This window comes from Humulus lupulus, chromosome 2, assembly GCF_963169125.1.
Source record: "Humulus lupulus chromosome 2, drHumLupu1.1, whole genome shotgun sequence".
Taxonomy (NCBI): Eukaryota; Viridiplantae; Streptophyta; class Magnoliopsida; order Rosales; family Cannabaceae; genus Humulus; species Humulus lupulus.
In genome coordinates this window covers 219,985,077-220,004,783 of record NC_084794.1, presented here as the reverse complement: position 1 = coordinate 220,004,783, position 19,707 = coordinate 219,985,077, and the positions used below count along the sequence as shown (strand labels likewise).

The 19,707-nt window shown below is 34.4% G+C and overlaps 1 protein-coding gene across 1 annotated transcript; it reads right to left on the bottom strand.

Annotated features, from left to right (window-relative positions):
• Window positions 1-6,193: 6,193 nt before the first annotated feature.
• On the bottom strand, window positions 6,194-10,922 carry LOC133818982 (F-box/kelch-repeat protein At5g42350-like). Its single transcript, XM_062252120.1, has 3 exons — window positions 10,379-10,922; window positions 9,263-9,497; window positions 6,194-8,264 (listed from the first exon to the last, which is right to left on the bottom strand). Exon 3 carries the CDS (start codon window positions 8,178-8,180, stop codon window positions 6,444-6,446), a length of 1,737 nt encoding a protein of 578 aa, XP_062108104.1. The 5' UTR covers window positions 8,181-8,264; window positions 9,263-9,497; window positions 10,379-10,922; the 3' UTR covers window positions 6,194-6,443.
• Between the last annotated feature and the right edge of the window lie 8,785 nt (window positions 10,923-19,707).

Sequence of the window (19,707 nt, the reverse complement as noted above, 5' to 3'; positions counted from 1 at the left end):
TATTAGGTGAGTAGTAATTCTAAGATGAAAATTGAATAATGTAAAACCTTAATTAGTTGGCCACCTAACAAGAAATCACAAAATCCATAACATTCAATTGGAAAAATAGAAACAATTTAATATCGAGAGAAATTAAAGAATGATATTCATTATTAACAATCAAGAATTCATGTCTTGGGTTTTGAATTAACCCTTAACCTAAAAAGAACCTACTCTATAATAGTAATCATAATCACAAACATAATTATAATTAAGATTAAAGAGATTAAGGGAAGAAAAGAAACTAGATTGATGAACAAAAGTAATGTAGTCTTGTCATCTTCTCTCCAGCCTTTTCTGAGTCTTTTTCTCTCCTAAACCGTAATAATAAACCCCCCCTAAAATTAACCCTAATAATCCTTTATATCTCAATTAAATTCTAATTAAAAAGTAATTAAAAATCTGAAAAACGACGTCGCAAGTCGCGGCCTGGAAAATGCGAGCTGCGGCCTAAAACAAAATCTGTTCATAAATTGGTCACTCGGGCAGCGGCCTAAAAAAACTAAGCAGCAGCCTGAAAAAATTGAGCAGCGGCCTGTCTAGAAAAAAAAATTCTGAAACTCCAATTCCATTTAAAGTGTCGCAGCCTAAGTTTTATGAGCTGCGACCTACCTTCAATTTCTTCAATTCTTGATCTTAGATAACTTGTACGTTGCCGCCACTTCAACATTTCAATCTCGAAAGCTTGGAATACTCCTCAAACTTCATTTTAACTACACTTTCCATCAAAATGTGAGATTTATCATCATAAAATGCAATGTAGAAAATCTGTTGTGGAATCACGAAACTAAGTTTAAACTATTAAAAATGATATCATAACACCATCCAAGCATAGAAAAACTTAACAAATATTAATACAAAAATGACCTTATCAGAGGCTCAAGGAGGCAACGAGCAGGCACTAGTACGCCAACGCTCGCCCCCTTTATAGCCAGCTCCTGTGGCGGGTACATTGCTAACCATCTGTGGCGGCCCACACCTAGCAGGAGATAGTGGGAAGGCAAGGGAGTGATACGCCCGAGCCTTACGCCACGACCAAGACATTGAAATACTAAATGTGGAGGAGCGAACTCCCAAGAAAGCTCGAACAGAGGAAGAACTGATAACTTTCTCTGAGCTTGACGCTCAGCATGTCCGGTTCCCCCATTCAGACCCTCTGGTCATGGACGTCCAGATCGCCAATATGATGGTTAAGCGGGTGTTAGTGGTCACTGAGAGCTCGGTAAACATTCTATACAAGTTTTCACTGGAAAGGATGAAGTTGTCAGTGAAGGATCTAGAGCCATGAAACCAAACCATTTATGGTTTTTCTGGCGAAGGGCTCACGCCAACAGGATTGATCAGGCTTCCAGTCACAACAAGAACCGCACCTGCGAACAAGACATTACTCACTACTTTTATAGCAGTTGATTGTCCTTCTGCGTATAATGTTGTGATTGGAAGGCCTATTTTAGTCGACCTGCGAGTCGTAACCTCGGTCTAGCACCTTAGCCATGAAGTTTCCAACCGATGCATGGGTAGGATGCGCATTGGGAAACTAGCGAGAAGCGAGGGAATGCTACAATTCCTCGATTACTAAGGAAAAAAGGGGTGGATCGAGGGAAGAAGGCGAAAAAGGGTTGCAATTGGTCAATGAGATACAAGCCCAATCAGGTGAGCACGTCACCAAATAGGGTGTTGCCCAAAGTGAGGATAGGGATTTAGATCCTCACTTTGGGGATTTTGAGGAAGATGTAGGACCAATCGAGGACCTCGAGGAGGTCCAACTCGATGTGGCAAATCCGACCAGGGTTGTGAAAGTTGGTAAAAACTTAGAGACAACAACAAAACAAAAACTGGTGGAATTTCTGAAGAAGAACTAGGAGGTGTTTGCCTAGTCGCATAAAGATATGGTTGGGATTGACCCAACAGTTATCAGCCATGTCTTCAACATAGATAAAAACTTTCCACTAGTACAACAGAAAAGGAGGCTGCTCAACAAAGATAGATCGAAAGCTTTAAAAGAAGAAGTCGAGAAGCTAAAGGAGAATGGATTCATCAGGGTAGCGTTTTATCCATCATGGGTCTCTAATCCCGTACTGGTTCCCAAGTCGAATAGCAAGTGGAGAACATGCGTGGATTTCACAGACCTTAATAAAGTCTGCCCAAATGATTGTTTCCCACTCCCAAGGATCGACCAACTGGTCGATGCCACTTCAGGGCACGAGATCCTATCATTCATGGATGCATACTCTGGGTACAATCAGATTAGTGTGCATCCACCTGATGAGGATCACACTAGCTTTCAGACCGATACATGGCTTTACAGTTACAAAGTAATGCCTTTCGGTTTGAAAAACGCTGGTGCAACTTACCAATGATTAGTCAATCACATGTTCAAAGAGCTGATCGGTGTAAACATGGAAGTATATCTTGATGACATGCTGGTTAAGTCGAAGAAGGCAGAAGAACACATCGGGAACCTGCAAGAGTGCTTCAACGTCTTAGATAAATATCAAATGAAGCTGAATCCCCTTAAGTGTTCCTTCGATGTTGGATCAGGGAATTTTTTTGGATTTATAGTGAACTCACGAGACATCGAAGCTAATCCCGAAAAGATCAAGACCCTGGTTGAGATGAAGTCGCCAACAAAAATAAAAGATGTTCAAAATTTAACTGGGAGGATCGCCGCTTTAAGTAGATTTATTTCCAAATCAACGGACAAGTGCATTCCATTTTTTAATCTACTTAGGGGCAATAAGAAATTCTAGTGGACATCATTGGTTACCTTTTTCGAAAAGGCACTGACGACTCTGACAGGTCACGCAGAGGGTTGATTGTTTAAGTTTACTTTATGCTGGTCATAGTAAAATAAACTTGGGAGGCAAATGTCTACCCAAAAACGGACTACCTTATGACGTGGCAGGATTGGTTTACACGTAACAGGATTGGTTTACACGTGGGATGCACGTGGTAGTTTTAAGTGAGTATAATCTGCTCGACCCTCGACTAGAAGATCACTGGCTTATCTGGCATCATACTTATGGGCGACCAGCCTGGTCGCATATACTCATTTATTTCCTTTAGATATGCAATCTTGTAATTACGTATTAATTGTAATTTTCATTATTATTTAGATGCGCATGTATTAAGTGTAATTAAGGCCCATTGGCCCATGTAGAACTCCTTGAGCCTATAAATAAGAATCAAATGGCTCAAGAGATGGGACTTTTTGACTTTCAAACTTTTGGCTTGAGAACGATTGAGCTGAGAGATTCTAAGAGAGAAAAAGAGTGTTGTTATCCATCACAATTGTATTTATCTGAGATTTAGTGAAACTCGTGAACCATAGTTCATTGATCACTATTCTTGGAATACTACATCAATAAGAACAATGAGTGGACGTAGGTTATTACCATTCTATTGGGGCCGAACCACTATAAATTGTGTGTATCGTTTATCTTTTCGTTGGGATTTCTTCTCATTTTCATCTTATTTTCTACTGTTTATCTGACTCCGTGTCGTTGATCAATTTGAGGGCCAACATAAGTCTTACACAAAACATAAATTTTCTTATACATAATTTAGACTTTTTATAAAAAAACCACGCAAAGCGTATAATAATAATAATAATAAATAAATAAATAAAACACACATGTACAACAAGTTTTTTTAACTTTGTTTTTGGTACTTTAATTTGTCATAATTTTTCATAAATCTACAAGAGGTTCGCTATACAATGAACAATGAACACCATCATGAAAAATAAATTATGGTCAAAATGTCTTCACATGTCCACATAAAAAGCATGTGTTTACGAGTAGGGTAAAAATGAATCACAACCCCACAATCTCCCAAAAAATATTTAAAAATATATATTTTTTAATAATTATAAAAGACAGCACGGAGCGCGGTTATGTATTCTAGTATATATATATATATATATATAATAGATGATGTGATACTCAAAAAACTCTTCAAATGACTCTATTTATTTTCTCATTTAATCTAATTTTTTTTATTCATTTTATAGATTATAATAATAATAATAATATATATTTAATTTTTATTATTAAATTTAAATGAGATATTTATAAGGTATTATTATTTAACTATATATAAATATCTCTTTGTGAATCTATATATATTCTAAATATTCTTTATTAATCTCATATTTTCGTCTACTCCAATTTCTCTTTCTTATTTTTCTCTTATTCTCTCTAAACTCTTTCAATTTCAATTTTTAAAAAAATTCAATTCATATCTCCAAATTTGATTTATTTAAAGTTTGTTAATCTTTAAAGTTTGGGTATTTATTCAATTATTAATATTTTTTAATCTTTAAAGTTTTTATTTTAAATTATTGATCTTTATATTCTAACATCTTCCTCTTATTTTTCTATCTTGTTTATCATGTTTTAGATGTTTATCGGATGTTGGGGGTGGTTGGGAAAAAAAAAGCATCAAAGTTTTAATAAATTAGTAAGTATAAGTTAATCAATAATTCTTCGAATAGATTCTGTAGCATCATCAATCGAAAGATTTTTAACTATCTCCAATGGTGTGGAAGCTATTGCAAGTTCTAATATATTTATATTTTTTATTTAGTTACTATTATTATTATTATTATTATTATTATTATTATTTAAAATGAATAAAAAATAGAAAAATAGTAAAATTGATATAATCATCTTATTTTTTATCTTATTTGAGGTTAATTAATTTACTATTATTATTTTAAATTTAAATAAGATATTAATTTTTTATTTGTAATAATGTATTCATATTGATTTTTGTAAAAAAATATCTTTTTGTATGTGAATAAATTTATATTTAAATAATTATTTTTTTTAAAAAAAAACTCTTCTCTATCTATTTTCTCCTTTAATATAGTTTTTTTATTCATTTTATAAATTATAATAATAATAAATGTAATTTTTTAAATTTAAATGTAATTTAATATTTTTTAAAGTTTGATAATCTAATAGACATCAAAGTTGTAACAAATTAGTCGGTATAAGTTAATTGGTAAATGTTCAAATGGATTATGTAATAATCAACAAATAATCAAAATCAAAATCAAAATAATCAACAAATCAAAATCTGGAATACTGTTATTGCCTTGACAATAATGTGATAAGCCAATTGAAACAATTTATCTGGCAAAAACATAAATAATAATTATGAAGTTCGTTGTCATATATATTTTAAATGACAATGTCAAAATTAGAAAATGTCACCCACCTTTTTTTTAAATAAAAGGAAAATTCAAAACCAAAACTAAAATGTCTTAACAATTAAAAATATCAATATGTATACACCTGATATTAATTTGATTAAGAAAATTATTAATTAAATTAATAAAAATATTTATTTAAAAAAAAAAAGAATGATTGTGCAAAAAGTTATGTTTTATAAATTTTCTACCCTAAAATATAAAAAATTTAAATAATAAGCAAAAAAAAAAAAACAACGCAAAACATATATAATAATAATAATATGAAATAAAAACACACGTACAACAAGTAATTTGAATTTTATTTTCAGCACTTTAATTATTCAGAATTTCTCAAAAACTAGTAAGAGACTCGCTATATAATGAACATTATAATGAAAAAAATTACGGTCAAGATGCCCTTACATATCCATATAAAGAGCATGTTCTATGGATGGAGTAAAAATGAATCCTTTAATTACAATCTCCCAAAAAAATATTTAAAAATATATTTTTTTTAATTATTACAACAAACTGCATGAAGCTCAATTATATTTTCTAATAATTGGTAAATAGACCAAAAAATCTTTTAGGTTGTTAGTTTTTTTGTTATACATACCTTGTTATTAAGAAATATTTAAATTTTAAAAATTATTCTATTTTATTTCAGCTTTAGTTGAAGAGCCATGCAATGACTGAGGTGTATTAAAACTCCAAGTTAATAAAAATATCTATACTTTTCATTTTTTTTTATTTTTTTCTTTGTTTTTAATAATTTTGTTTTACACGAAATTTTAGTTTTTCAGCATCGCCTACTAGAATAGTTAGGAAACAAGTAAAATTCTGACTAATAATGCTTACAGAAAATAGACATATGTTGGTGAATTAGACACCTAGTTTACCTCTTTGCTTAGTCTAAGTGAAACATTAATAAAAAAGAGTATTATCTAAAAGAGAAAAAGATGAAAGAATATCTTCAAATACAAAAACGATATAAATAAAAATAAAAATGAATGTTTGGTAAACATTTTAAATAGATATAAACATTACATATGCAAACGTACCTTCAATTAAAAAGAAATTTTTTTATTAGGAAATTAAGTTCACGGGTAGTGTAGTGTGCTAGTCACCAAGATACAATGGCGAGTCGTTGGTGCACCGTGCACATTTAGGATGCCTTGCATGAGAGTTGAAATAATAAAGAGGGATTTTACAAGTGTAGCACGGCCATGGACTTAGTCATGCACGAAGAAGCATCAAATTCATGAGTAACATGATTCCTTGATATGTGATTCCACATCATTTCCTTATCTGACACATCACATACAGTCAAAAAATCCAAGACTTGACCGAATATTTTGAACATTTCAATGCCAAATATTAGATTTCTATCAGCCATAAAAACGGCATTCCAATCCATTGGAGCATCAGGATGTACTGAAACCTCTGTCCAGGTAAGACACAAGAGATCCAGCTCCCAGAGTTTTCTAACAGCCTTGTTTCTCCTTCCTATTTGACCATTCCCTTCACACCAAGAAACTGAGAGCATAAACAACCGACCATTGCTAGTTACAAGTTTTGGGTAGTACTCGTGAACTCGAGGTGGGAATGTAGTTTGGATACCAATCCAAAAACCCCTTTCTATATCATATCCCGCAAGTTTATCAGTCTCGGAATAAACATAAAAGATCCCCTTGCAGACAACTCCAGAACAAACAACCCCAATATCTACTGGCAATCTTTGAATCTCTGTCCATTTATTTGACAGAGAATCATATATTTCTCCAGAATCCAAGGGTTCATCCCAAGATCCATGACCACCCACAACAATGAGAACAAACCTTTTGCAACTTCTTGTCCCTGTTTGATCACTTTTTGGTCTGGCAAACTTGTATGACTTTCTATTGGGCAATAATGAAGCCTCACTTTCTTCAATTGAATTTCTGTTATGACGTCTCAAAGAGAGCCTATGGGGGTCTTCATAAACATCTGAGACCCCACCAATCCGTGTTCTGGGACGCCTATCTTGCCTACATAGATGCATTTGACCATTAGAAAAATCTGAACTCACCTCATAAAATCCCAAAATAGGTGATGATCTTGCATGCTTCATAGGTGCAACTTTATGCCACGATTTAGTCAATGGACTAAAAAATATTACCCCTTTATGTATCTTAAATGAACTCCTATCCACCTTGCCAAAGTTTGACAAGCTAGAACACCCTCCAACAATATAAATATCATCCTGGATACTGGCAACAGAGAACATGAACCTCCCTTTGAGAATGTTGGCATCTATCCTGTACCACTGCTCAAGGGACACATCCAATGCATGAATCTCCCCAGAGCAATAACCATCTTTTACAGCACCAAACAAAAACAACCATGGATTCTGATGAAAGCCTTCATGTCTCATTTGCAGAAATCGACGAGTCGTAGTTAAGTGTCTCCATTTCTTGCAGACAAGTCGTGCAGTCATGAGACTGACCAGTGGGAGCCTCACTAAACACATTTCCAATATATCATCAGGAAGAAATATGTGCATTCTGCTGTTTCTTATTGACTCTTCAAGTTCAAAATCCTTTCTGTTATGTTTCTTCCAAAATCTCTCTTTCACACTGTACGAGAAGCAATCAACACCAGTTTCCTCAGCACCGCATATCAGTTTATACCCTTTACCTTCATCACTAGCACTTGACCTCCTCCTGCTACTCGGATCTCCAAATTCATCACCTGTGTCAGCCCCTACTTTGCAGCCACCACCTCTACCATATAAAGTTAGACATTTAATAGATATCCCATTGACAGCATCCTCTTCCTCTGATGCACTTCTATGGTTCTTCTTCCTCAATTTTTGGCTAACACTTCTTACAAGTCGTCTTGACACACTCAGTGATTCAAAATCCTGACTAAGTGATTGTTCTCCAGTCAGTCTCTCAGAAAACATTCTTTAGGGGGTGTCCTTTGCAGTTATCAATACTTACCCCATCACAAACTTCAAGCCTTCTATCTTCACCTGTGATGACACAACCTGGTCGACAGTAAAACCATAAAACAATAGTCATTTATCAAAATTGATATCTAAAACAAGCTTAAAGAGTATTTTACAACTATCAAACGAATAATGAGTATCCCATCACTATTTTTCAGTTCCTTTGATAAAATATCAGCAGAGTCAACACAATACTACCAAGACAAAACATTATAAGCACGACACAAAACCATAAACAATATTTGAAATACATATGCTTTAAATATATACACATCACTACATATTGCTAACCAAATGATTTTTTTGTTCTAAGATATAAAAAGATGGCATCTTCGTATGTTTAATGGGCAACTTGAAACAGTGTTGTAAGAAAATGTTAAAAAAATTGATGAAATGGTGGTGAGAAGATTTGGGTATACAGTTGTTGGAGAGAAAATTAACAGAAAGAGAAAGTGAGGAAAAATTGAAAATGAGGGGTATTTTGGTCCAGGTTACATTTACAACCACAGTATTTCCAACATTTTTAAACTTGAACATATTCTTTTAATTATGAGGCATTTCTAAGTATATATGCTCAAATTTCCCTTTGGAAATACCAACATTTTACTTATATTTAAAGGAGAAAAAAAAAACAATTGCATCAATGCTCAAATTCTCCAAACTAAGCTCCAAATCTCATCCAGGTTTTAGGTTAAATTCTCAACCATACTCAAATCTATGATCAAATGGGTTCTTATATAAAAATCTAAAACATTTTATTGATAAGAATAACTGATAACCCATGCAAATTATCATCTCTTGATTTGTACTTTTTCCAAATTCGTCAAATTAGATCACTAGCATAACGAAGTATAAACCATAACATCAACAATAACAACCAAATTGGCATTGAGCATCAGAATTCAGATTAAAACAGCTCAACCCTTTTATTGATCTTTGCCTCTCTAAATGTAACACACACATAAAATATATGTCAATGTTAGATTAGCAAAGAGGACAAATATTTATAAAAAAAAAGGGGAAAGAAGAAACTGTACTTGGTGTTAGTGATGATCCTCATGATCAAAAGCATCTGAAAGTAGGTGCAAGCACGAGCTCCTTCCAGCAATGGAGAATTCAAACCCCAATTAGGGTAATTCTTAGTAGTTCATCTTCACCTTGGTAGTGTTGGTGGAAAGAGACAAGGAAAGCTCGTATGTTCTCTCTAATTTGAATTTTCTCAACCACTTTTGCTTCAATTAGTCTTAATTGAACAATACCAGATCACTGCACCTACAAGCCACAATGACCAATTCAATTAGTTTCATTTTTTTTTAATAAAATATGCTTATAAATTTATATTGGCATCCAAAAGAGGCATTTGACTGATAGCTTGAAACCATATTTTTGGAGCCATTGAGAGCAAATTGAAAGCTTAAAAAACATTTGTTTCTAACCAATTCATTTAAAAAATACCCATAGCATTCTATTTTACTTTTCAAGAGATATTGGACGTTTAAATGTATAAACTTCATTAGATTCTCAAACAAAAATTCTTCTAGTGACAAATGGGAAAATTCAATTGAACAGAGACCTTTTTGCCAATTGAACAGAGACATACATAGAAACAAACAAACAGTCCTAAGCAAAATTCAATATGCACTGTACAATTGTTAAATAACTAATGATCAAGTACAGATGAATAAATTCCATAGATTATAAAATAATGCCGAACACAACTTATATGCATACCAAACAAAAAAAAAAGCATAATAATCACTATGAACAAGGAGCTATAAACACACACACACACACACACACAAACAACCATCATTGGTCTGCTTCTAATCAACACCCCATATTCATCTTTACAAACTAGATTATAATCAGACTTCAAAACTTCCTATTACAATATTTGATACTTGTACAGATTGAAAATCTTGGCAAAATTGAAAACAATCTAAGAACAATTCCACAGCAGGAGAAAAGCTTCTAGCAATCCACGAACACCCAAACAAACGACAAAACCAGATGTCGTATTTAAGAAGTTACACGTATGAAGCATCCAAACAACTATCATCTCATCAAATACAGCGACAGAGAAATCCAAAACAAAAATACAAGAAATCTCAGAGTAAAGCTATTTCAAAATTGAAATGTGAAATAAGAGTTACCTGATCCGTGTGTGATCGTGGTCGAGAACTAGCCGCGCTTGCTCGCCTCAGACCAGGAAGGAAAGCTCGCCGTCGAGTTAAAGAGAGAGAATGATCGAGCGTCGAGGTGAGAGTGCCAGCCACTGGCTTAGCCTCAGTCTGGTGAGGGAGACTAGAGAGCGAGGGAGACCGGCGGTGTGGTGGTGGAGGAGGACTTCCAGGTTTTTTTTTTTTTTTTTCTGTTCATGAAATTTTAGAAAAAGAGGAATGATAGTGGCGAATCATGAAGAAATCAAATTCAAGCGGGTGATAGTGGCGATTTTCATTTCGGATGAAATTGTCGGCTGGATCGTCGTCAATTCAAGATCCAGTGAAGAAGCTGTTCTTGCTTTTCAATTCAAAATTATTTTCTTTGATTTCAAACATGAAAAAACTGAAGATGAATTCTACCAGAGAAATTGAACATAAACTAAGCTTACAGTAACAGAAACGACGAGCAAAACCACCGGACTTCTAGGGTTTGTTTCACATCGTTTAAGAGAATTCTAATTCTTCGGAATAAGTTATAACATCTCAAAAAGGCGTACCAATACTCCCCCTTTTTTAGCCGTTGATTTGGAGTTTTAGGAGGAGCGCATGGTAAGAATTATACTCTGTTTCACATTGAATTAAATATTTGGAGACCCTTTTGCACTTTCAATATTTTTGTATAAAAACAATAAATAAATAAATAACAATTGCAGCGTGCCTACGAGTTGTAATTTTTTTTTTCTTGTCAATTTTTTTTAAATACGTCTCTGTGTATGGGTTTCGGCTGGAAATCATTGATCAATGTTTCTTGATCTGAAATTTTTGTTCTACTTTTTGTTTCCTACAAAAAGAGGGCAAGTATTTGTTCTGATCTTCAAATTAGTTTTTGTTTTATGAAATTTAAAGAATCATGTTCTAATGTATATGATCATATAATCATGTTTTCATAAATTTACATTAAAAAAAGAAAGACACCAACCATCTGAGCTTTTTTGCTTTTTCTTTTTCCTTTTCTTTTTTTAAAATATGATTTTGATTTAAACCAACCATCAATGGTATTCTATAAACAAAAAAGAGAGTTCTTTGGAGAGAAACTTTGTAATTAACTAGTATTGTTGGTATCAATATTGAAAACTCGTCGAGGGTTGGGGATCAGGGAAGAAGAAACCATTTTAAGACAGTGACTAGTATTAGTTCAATGGAAGATCAACTCGTTGCATAGGTGTATATGAATTGGATTGGTAGTGTTGATGATTATTCTAGATTTATGCGAGTTTACTTGCTAAAGTAAAACTATAAGGCACAATATGTTATAACATAATTTTAAACATGGTCACAATTTTTTTTTTCCCACTTCTGTCAAAGTTTTTAGGTCTGATAGTGCACGGAAATTAGCTCTCACAAACTTATTAGCTGAAAAAGACATCATACATCAGCACTTTTTTGTTGAAACACTACAACAAATTGTTGTGGCAGAATGAATGCACCAACACTCACTTAATATTGCTAGAGCCCTTTATTAAATAATCTAAAGTGTATTAATTTAGTTTGATTGCATCCTCACAGACACTTACATAATAAATAAAACACCATCTACAAATCTTCAAAATAAAAGTATTTGTAAACTTTTGTATAACAACAAATCAAATTATAATATTTTGAGATTTTGGCTTTCTTGCTTTTGCTTCAACCCTAATAGCCCATAGAACAAATTTCCAACCACATGCTCAAATCTATGTATTTAATGGATGACTCAAAATTCTAACTTATTGACACACTAGAATACGACAGCGTATTTTAGTGGTCAATGCCTTTATATAAAGTCAATGTTTTGAAAAACGATCGTTCAGTAACTACTTTAATTGGAATAACATTTACAAACTGGTTTAAAGCTTAATGAAAATGCTAATGAATTGTCTTGGGATCCCAAGTAGTTAAAACAAAAAAAAATAAATATTAAAATGTGTAAAAAGAATAATATCGGACCAACAAGTCATCTCATAAGTTTAAAGAAAAACCACAGACTTAGACTTTAGTAAAAAAAAACACATGTGCAGAAGACTTGGAACCCACCAACCCTAAAAGTTGGGTTTATTACAGTATGCATACTTTAAATGAGATCCTCGCCAGCCACTAATACTGTGAAACTAGGCTTTGTTCTTACCCACACACAGAATAACTAAGTGAGTTATAAAGCCCAGTAAAGTAGCAAGAACATAAAGCATGTAATCATAAACTAATAACTTACCTTTTTTCCTAAGGTATATATTTTTTCTTATTATGATACCTTGTTTGGACTGTATTATACTATGTATCATTTGATAACTCAATAAATCTCCTATCCTATTTTCAGTTCAAATCGAAACAATCATAACTAGCAATATGTCTTAGACATTCTCATAGTCAACAAGAAATTGCACACATCATACAATACTATCATGAGGACCTCTAATTGGAGGTGATCAACCTTAAAGACCTTCGTAGTCTGAGTCTTGGGCCCTCTTGTTGACAAAGTTGGCTCTCGCGCACTTACCACTTATCAATTTCGATGATTCTTTAAGGAACATCGATGCCACTCTCACATGGGCATATCTATTCCACTAGAACATTGATGTCACTCTTTCATGGACATAGTCGTTCTCTGTTATCCCAGATGACCTAACGGTTTTATGGGGGCATAAACCTCATATGCACTCCCAACATCCACCATACACACAACATTGCATATCTTTATCACTTTCATATAGTAGCATCCACAAGATTGTAATTCAGATTGTATAATTCACATATACAATCCTAATATCCACAACTATCAACATACATTCACAGAGCATGCATAATAGATTATATATCTCCAGTATACAATCCTAAAATCAATTCCAGCAGCATACTAAACATATATTTTTAGCCTATCCTAAGTTACAAAATAGTAGATTTTCTTACCTCAAGTCCTTAGCACTAGTCTCTGTGAGTGGTGATTGCTTATAGGTCCTGTATACAAAATAAGACATCACACTTAGTTTATACTCTTTCTAAGAAATAAGAAACCTTTTCCAAAATCATGTTTCTAAATCCCGACTCAAACTCGAGCCCCCAAAGTAAAATGACCAAAATTCCCCTATCGGGAATCTAAATTAAGCCTAGATAATCTTTTATCCTAAAAAATAATTAATTCTCAACCTAAGGTTAAAATCTTAAGTTCAAACTCCCATTATTTCTTAAAATATAAGTTCTTAAACCTTGGGCCAAAATTCCAAGCTCCGAGTCTAGGTCCCATAAAATCCCGAGCCTCGAGACCTACTACCATTTTGGGTCCTTTAGTATGCACGTACCCTATGTGCATGGCCCATGCATGTTTCATGCACTACACGACCATATGGCCTATACTAGGTGAGCCCTATGTACTCTACATCATCATCATCGCCATCATCATAATCATCGTCACGACCACCACAACTACAACCACCACCACTACCACCACCAAGGTGGTGGTTTCTCGTGCACCTGTCGCAAGCACCAATGCACAAAGGGTTGGTGCTTCTCCATGCCTGAACACACACACACATACACACGAGCATGTTGGGGTGATTACCACTACACACACACACATACACACGAGCATGTTGGGGTGATTACACGGTAATCCCATCGAACACCCTCACCGCCTCCCTCCCTCAATGGAAGCTGATAATTTCCTTCATAGAAAATGATAACCACACCTCTCTGCTAGAAACTACTCCTAAATATCAAGATCTATCCTTCTAAGATCAAATCCACTAATTGTAACATTCAATAAACAACTTTAATCCATCAACTTGTGAAACTAATCATCAAAAGAAAAGTGAAGAATTTCTCTTACCTTCAATGTCAAAAACTTAAGTGCTCTCCTCCTTTGTTTCTTTCAAGAATTCTACAAACACACAAAGGATATCTAAGAACCTATTCATGATCATAAATTGTTGAAGGAAACCAAAGAAAACTCACCCTTGGTGTTGAATTCCCTAGGTCAAACACTATAGATAACATGGGTTCTCTTATTCTTTTCTCTAGTTCTCTCTTCCATTCTCTCTTTATATTTTTTAATGGGACTGAGCAAAATGAAAATGGTTAGTGCCCTTGATCTATTTTAAAATCACTCAACCACTTTCCTTCTTTCTTCCTTTAATAGAAAAACCCCACTTCCATTTAAGCACTAAACAAGTGCTTGATCACTCTTAGCCACTTAACCATGATCATAAGCCCTTTCAATCACTCCATTAGGCTTGGTAACTACCCATAACCGCCCACCAACCTCTAATTCTCCATTAAATGATCAATATATCATTTAAATAATTAAAAGACTTAAAACTATGGTATAAACCTTAAATAATTCTCCATAATTCGGTTACATCATAACCATAATCCAAAAATATATTTTTTGATTAATGTGTATCTCTAACACATAAAATCATAGTACAAAGTCTCAATAAATAAATCTATGATAGCCTAATAATGATAAAAAAAATTAGTCTAAGGCTCTAGTAATGAGATACCACTCAAAACTATACTAAAAAAATCAGACTCATATTTACTTTTAGTCTAGATTCCTCAGAGACTATGTAAGTGATTCACTCATCATTTCTATAATTTAAATAATATACCCAATATTACTTTAATTATAAAAAAAATAATCTCATAATAAATTTAATCAAAATAATTAATTAAATTAAAAAAATTCATACCGGGTATTACACTCTAGGTAACACAGAGTACAAGTCATATGCACTCTTTGCCAAACAATTCTTTATTTCTAAAAGTGTCACTTTTCCTGAAACAATATTTCTCGTCCACAATTCTAATACTAGCACTACAACAACTAATCCTTTTCCTAACAATGTTTTAGCTCATACTTCAATTTCATTTACACATATATTTGATGTTTATCACTCTAAGGCTTTGGATACAATAGTACCCTCATCCAACACCACCCACACAACTCACACATATCACTCAATCTCCTAAAAACAAGCTGCAATGTAACGACCCAAATTTGCTAATAAGGCTTAGGGCCTTGATTAGCGTGCCTGGAGGGCTATAGGTGAATTATTGATATAATATATGAATTTATGTGAATATGTGATAGAGATGCATGTTTAATTGAATTAAAGATGCATGTAGGCCCCGTTTGGATGTTAGGGGTATGTCTGTGATTTTAGCCCGTTGAGGGTATAAATGTGATAAATGTGATATGTTTGTGATATATATCTGTGTAGCACGATCCAAGACAGTCCTAGGGAGCAGTTAGCCAGAAAGGCACAACGGGGTTGAGAATCCGACTTAGGGCGAGTCGAGGGGTATTTTGGGTATTAGATGTATTATGGGGTTATCGGGTTATGGAAATAAATATTTTGAGATATATTTTAGGTTAGAATGTCTAGGAGGGAATACTGGGGAAATTTACCATTTTGCCCACGGGGACGTTTTTGATACCCCGAGCCTTGAGGTAACCTTATAGACTTAAGTTGAATAAAACAAAACTGAGAATTATTTAGAACTCTCTAAACCGACCCACTCTCTCTCTTCCCTCTCTCTATTTTTCTCTTTTACACTTGAAGACTTAGCAGTACTTTGGAGGAAAAACCAGGCTAGAACAAAGAGATTGGAGCTGAATTTGGGAGATTCCAACCAGAAATCTAAGGCTTGGAGCTTAGGAATTGAATTGAGGATTCAACTCTGTTTAAGGTAAGCTTTCTAATAAGTTGGGTTATGTTGATTGCAGCTGAATTGTGTGGTTATTGGGTGTTAGGATTTAGACATGCATGGTTTGGATTTTAGGACAGGTTTTGATTGTTTGATGGGTGTGAGAATTGGTTCTTGAGTTTGTTGGTATGTTTAGGTTGCATAAGTATGAATTCTGGGTTTAATTTTGAGGTTGGAGGTGTTGGCTCGAAGGATATGCAGGGAAAAATGGTGTTTTCTGGGTTTGGAGGCGAGGGCCGCAGCCCTAGGAGGGGCATGCCGCGGCCCATGTGCATGCGAGGCCTTGGGAGGCCATGGTGCTCGAGGCGCGCCACGGCCTGTGCGTGTTTCAGAGAGGTGTTAGCCTCTATTTTGAGGCTAGCCGCGACGCTTGTGGGGTTGGGCCGCGACCCTAGTTCAAAGTGTAGGGTGACTTGAGGGTTTTGACTTGGGAACTATTGTTAAGGCTCCGGATGGATTTTATCACCCGGATTGATAGGATTCAAGGTCCCGGAGATCAGAATTGTAACTCAAATCTATTTAATGGATTAGAACTTGATGGATGAATATTGCTAATGTGTTGTGACTAGGGTTTTGACGAGGCTCAGTTTAGGGGACAGTGCTCGAGATATTGGTGCTTGGAAAGCTCGGGACTCAGGTAAGAAAACCACTGTTCCTGTAGAGCTTGTATGCAGGGCAGAGCCCTATATGATTGTATTGCAGGGTGTAGCCATTTGATTGAATTTGTTCACGTTCAGTATATGTGTTTATTATGCTATGAATGCAAATGTGTGAATGTTCGGCAAAAGCCAAGAACGGCGCAGGCTGAGGTCGGCAAGGCCGAGAATGGCGTTAGGCACGTGGAGTGCAAGGCCGAGTGCAGCATGGGGCCAGGAGCAGTGTTGAGCAAGTGGAGTGCGAGTTGCCAGGGCGAGACCTTAAAGGATACCTGGGTATCCTCACGGTGTGGACCGCGAACCCAGGGCCTGGTAAAGCGCTTGGGACGGCATGGCCGTATGTGTTTAGCCTATTGATGGCATGTTTATATGCTGAGTGTTTGTTATGCATATGTTTTCTGCTTGTAAGGGTTTATTGCTGGGCTTCGGCTCACGGGTGCTCTGTGGTGCAGGTAAGGGCAAGGGGAAAGTTGACCAACCATGAGTACAGAGAGCGTGAAGCGGCGCGTTCATGTTTGGCCTGCTTGGCTGCCACAGCCAGTGGTTTTGAGAGATGATTGTATTAAAACCTAGATTTTGTCGTCTAGTCGACTTAGTTTGTACTTATATGTTGTAAATATTTCTAAACAGTATTTTGGGATCCCAAGTGTCAAATACATTATGTTTTTCAATAGTTGAAATTATTTTTCGAAGTTTATTACTCTGTTTATGATTTAATTACACGTTTGACCTAAAACCTCGATTAGCGAGTTAAATGCACGTTTTAAACTCACTTAGTAACGACTCTAAGGAAGTAGGGCGTTACACGCAATACCTCTCCTGAGGCGCTTAATAAGACCGACCAAGCAACTAACATACCTAAATGATTTCCACTGCAATAAGAACATAGTGTATACTAACCTTACTTTATACCATTTATCTTATTATCTCTTTTTTCATTAGAATTTCTTTAGCTGACAAAACTTTCATATGTGTAATGTTCATCAATGAAGAACCATAGTTTTATCACCAAGCTATTCTTCAATGTAAGCTAAAGTGCTAACAATGGAAGCAAATCAGGCATGGTCCATTGTTCCTCTACCTCAAAACAAAAAAACAATCAAATGTTGTTGGTTATACAAAATCAAATATAATTTTTTATAACACAATAAAAACATGCAAAACTCATTTAGTAGCAAAAGGATACACACAACAAGAAAGGCTTGATTTTTTTTGTTGTATCCCAAAAGAGGGTGTGTTTTAATATTTAAACTCGCAAGTGCACGAATCGTTTTGGAATATAATGTTCATGCAAGAGGTCAAACCCATGGGAGTTGACTAACATCAAAAGAAACTATTTCAAACAAAGCAAGAATATTCTAACCTAGCTCCAAATATTTGATGAGATTTTGATTTAGAAAAATAAAAGACAAGTAATAAAAAATTTTAAGATTAAATAGAAAAATGGTTTTCAAATGAGATATGTAAAATAAGATTATTAAGATTTTAGAATCCACAAAATGCAAGTTCAATAGTATTTATAAGTATATTGATTCCCAAGTTTAGATATAGTTGAAATAAATCACACTATACTTTTTTCAAAATACATTTTCTATTCAAGCACAAGTTACTTTAAAAAATGTAGGATTTTTCTTCACTTATAAAAGATATAATTTCTAAGCATTAGTTGTGTTACAACCTAATGAAACTACAAAAAATCAAAGAGATTATGTTTAAGCAAAATATGATACTTATGCTCTAAGAATTAGATGTGAACAATTTAATGAAAAACATTTAATCAAAGAATATCATATTTTTGCATAATGAAGAACTAAGTGTAATATGCTTTAACACTCAATAATAGATGAAAAATGCATATCTTTGATAGAAAAATCCATAAACAATGTTACACAAATGGGAAATCAACATACAACAAAAAATACTATCTAGTTACATTTTGCTTCATCATCATCTTAATAACCTTTGAAAAAGATTAGAAGCTCATAACTAGATAAAAATTATAAAATAACATACTTGACATGCTCTTCAAAAGATGAAAATGGTAGATAGAAAATAGTGAAAAGAAGAGAGAAATATGGAGTGTGGAAGATGTTGAAAAGATGAAGAAGAAGAGCCCCCCCAAATGGTCTTACAAGACTCTATTTATAGGCAAAATGTGGAGATTAAATTAATCAAATTAAAATAAATAAATTGATTAATTTAATTATGTTGGGAAGTGGTAGGATAAAGATGAAATGTTTGGTTGAGTAAAAGATTAGTGAAAAGCTAGGGTAAAAAAATAAATTAGGAATGTTTATTTAGGTAAGAAAAATAGGGAAAAGTGAATTGATATTTGAGTGAAAAATATTGGGAATGAAAATGTGATTTTTGGGTCTTTTTGGTGGTTGTTTGGTGCTTGGTCTAGGCTGGGCCGAAATGGGGTGCAAATTGGGTTGGAATGGGCTTTGGGAGAGAAGAGGCTGAAGGCCCACGTTTTGGGCTGAATGCTGGCCCGTGTGGGTAATTGGTGCTGGAGCTTCAGGCGTGAACACTTGCTGAATTTGGCTGAAGGATGCATATGAAGATTGAAGACTTTGTTGCTGCTGGGCTGGAACCGTACGGCTGGGAAGCTGGACCGAAGGAGCTGCTGAAACATCAGGGAGTTGGGACCAGGTGGCGTGGACTGCAGGCTGAGCAAGGGGCGGCTGGCAGGAGGATACTTTGGGCCTGGTGGGCTTGTGAAGGAAAATGCCAGATTTTTACATCCATTTCTTTGAAAATGCCATTTCTTCTCCTTCAATTTTCTTACTTTTCAATAGCAAAAATACACCAAATTCCCTAACAAAATAAACATAAACTAAATCATAATAAAATATTTCCATTATAAAATAAATCAAGTTAATTCCTTGAAAATATTAATTATAACTTAATTTATATTTAACATTT

Excerpts from the sequence above, each read along its gene's own strand:
- LOC133818982 (XM_062252120.1), bottom strand. The coding sequence starts at position 8,180 with ATGTTTTCTGAGAGACTGACTGGAGAACAATCACTTAGTCAGGATTTT.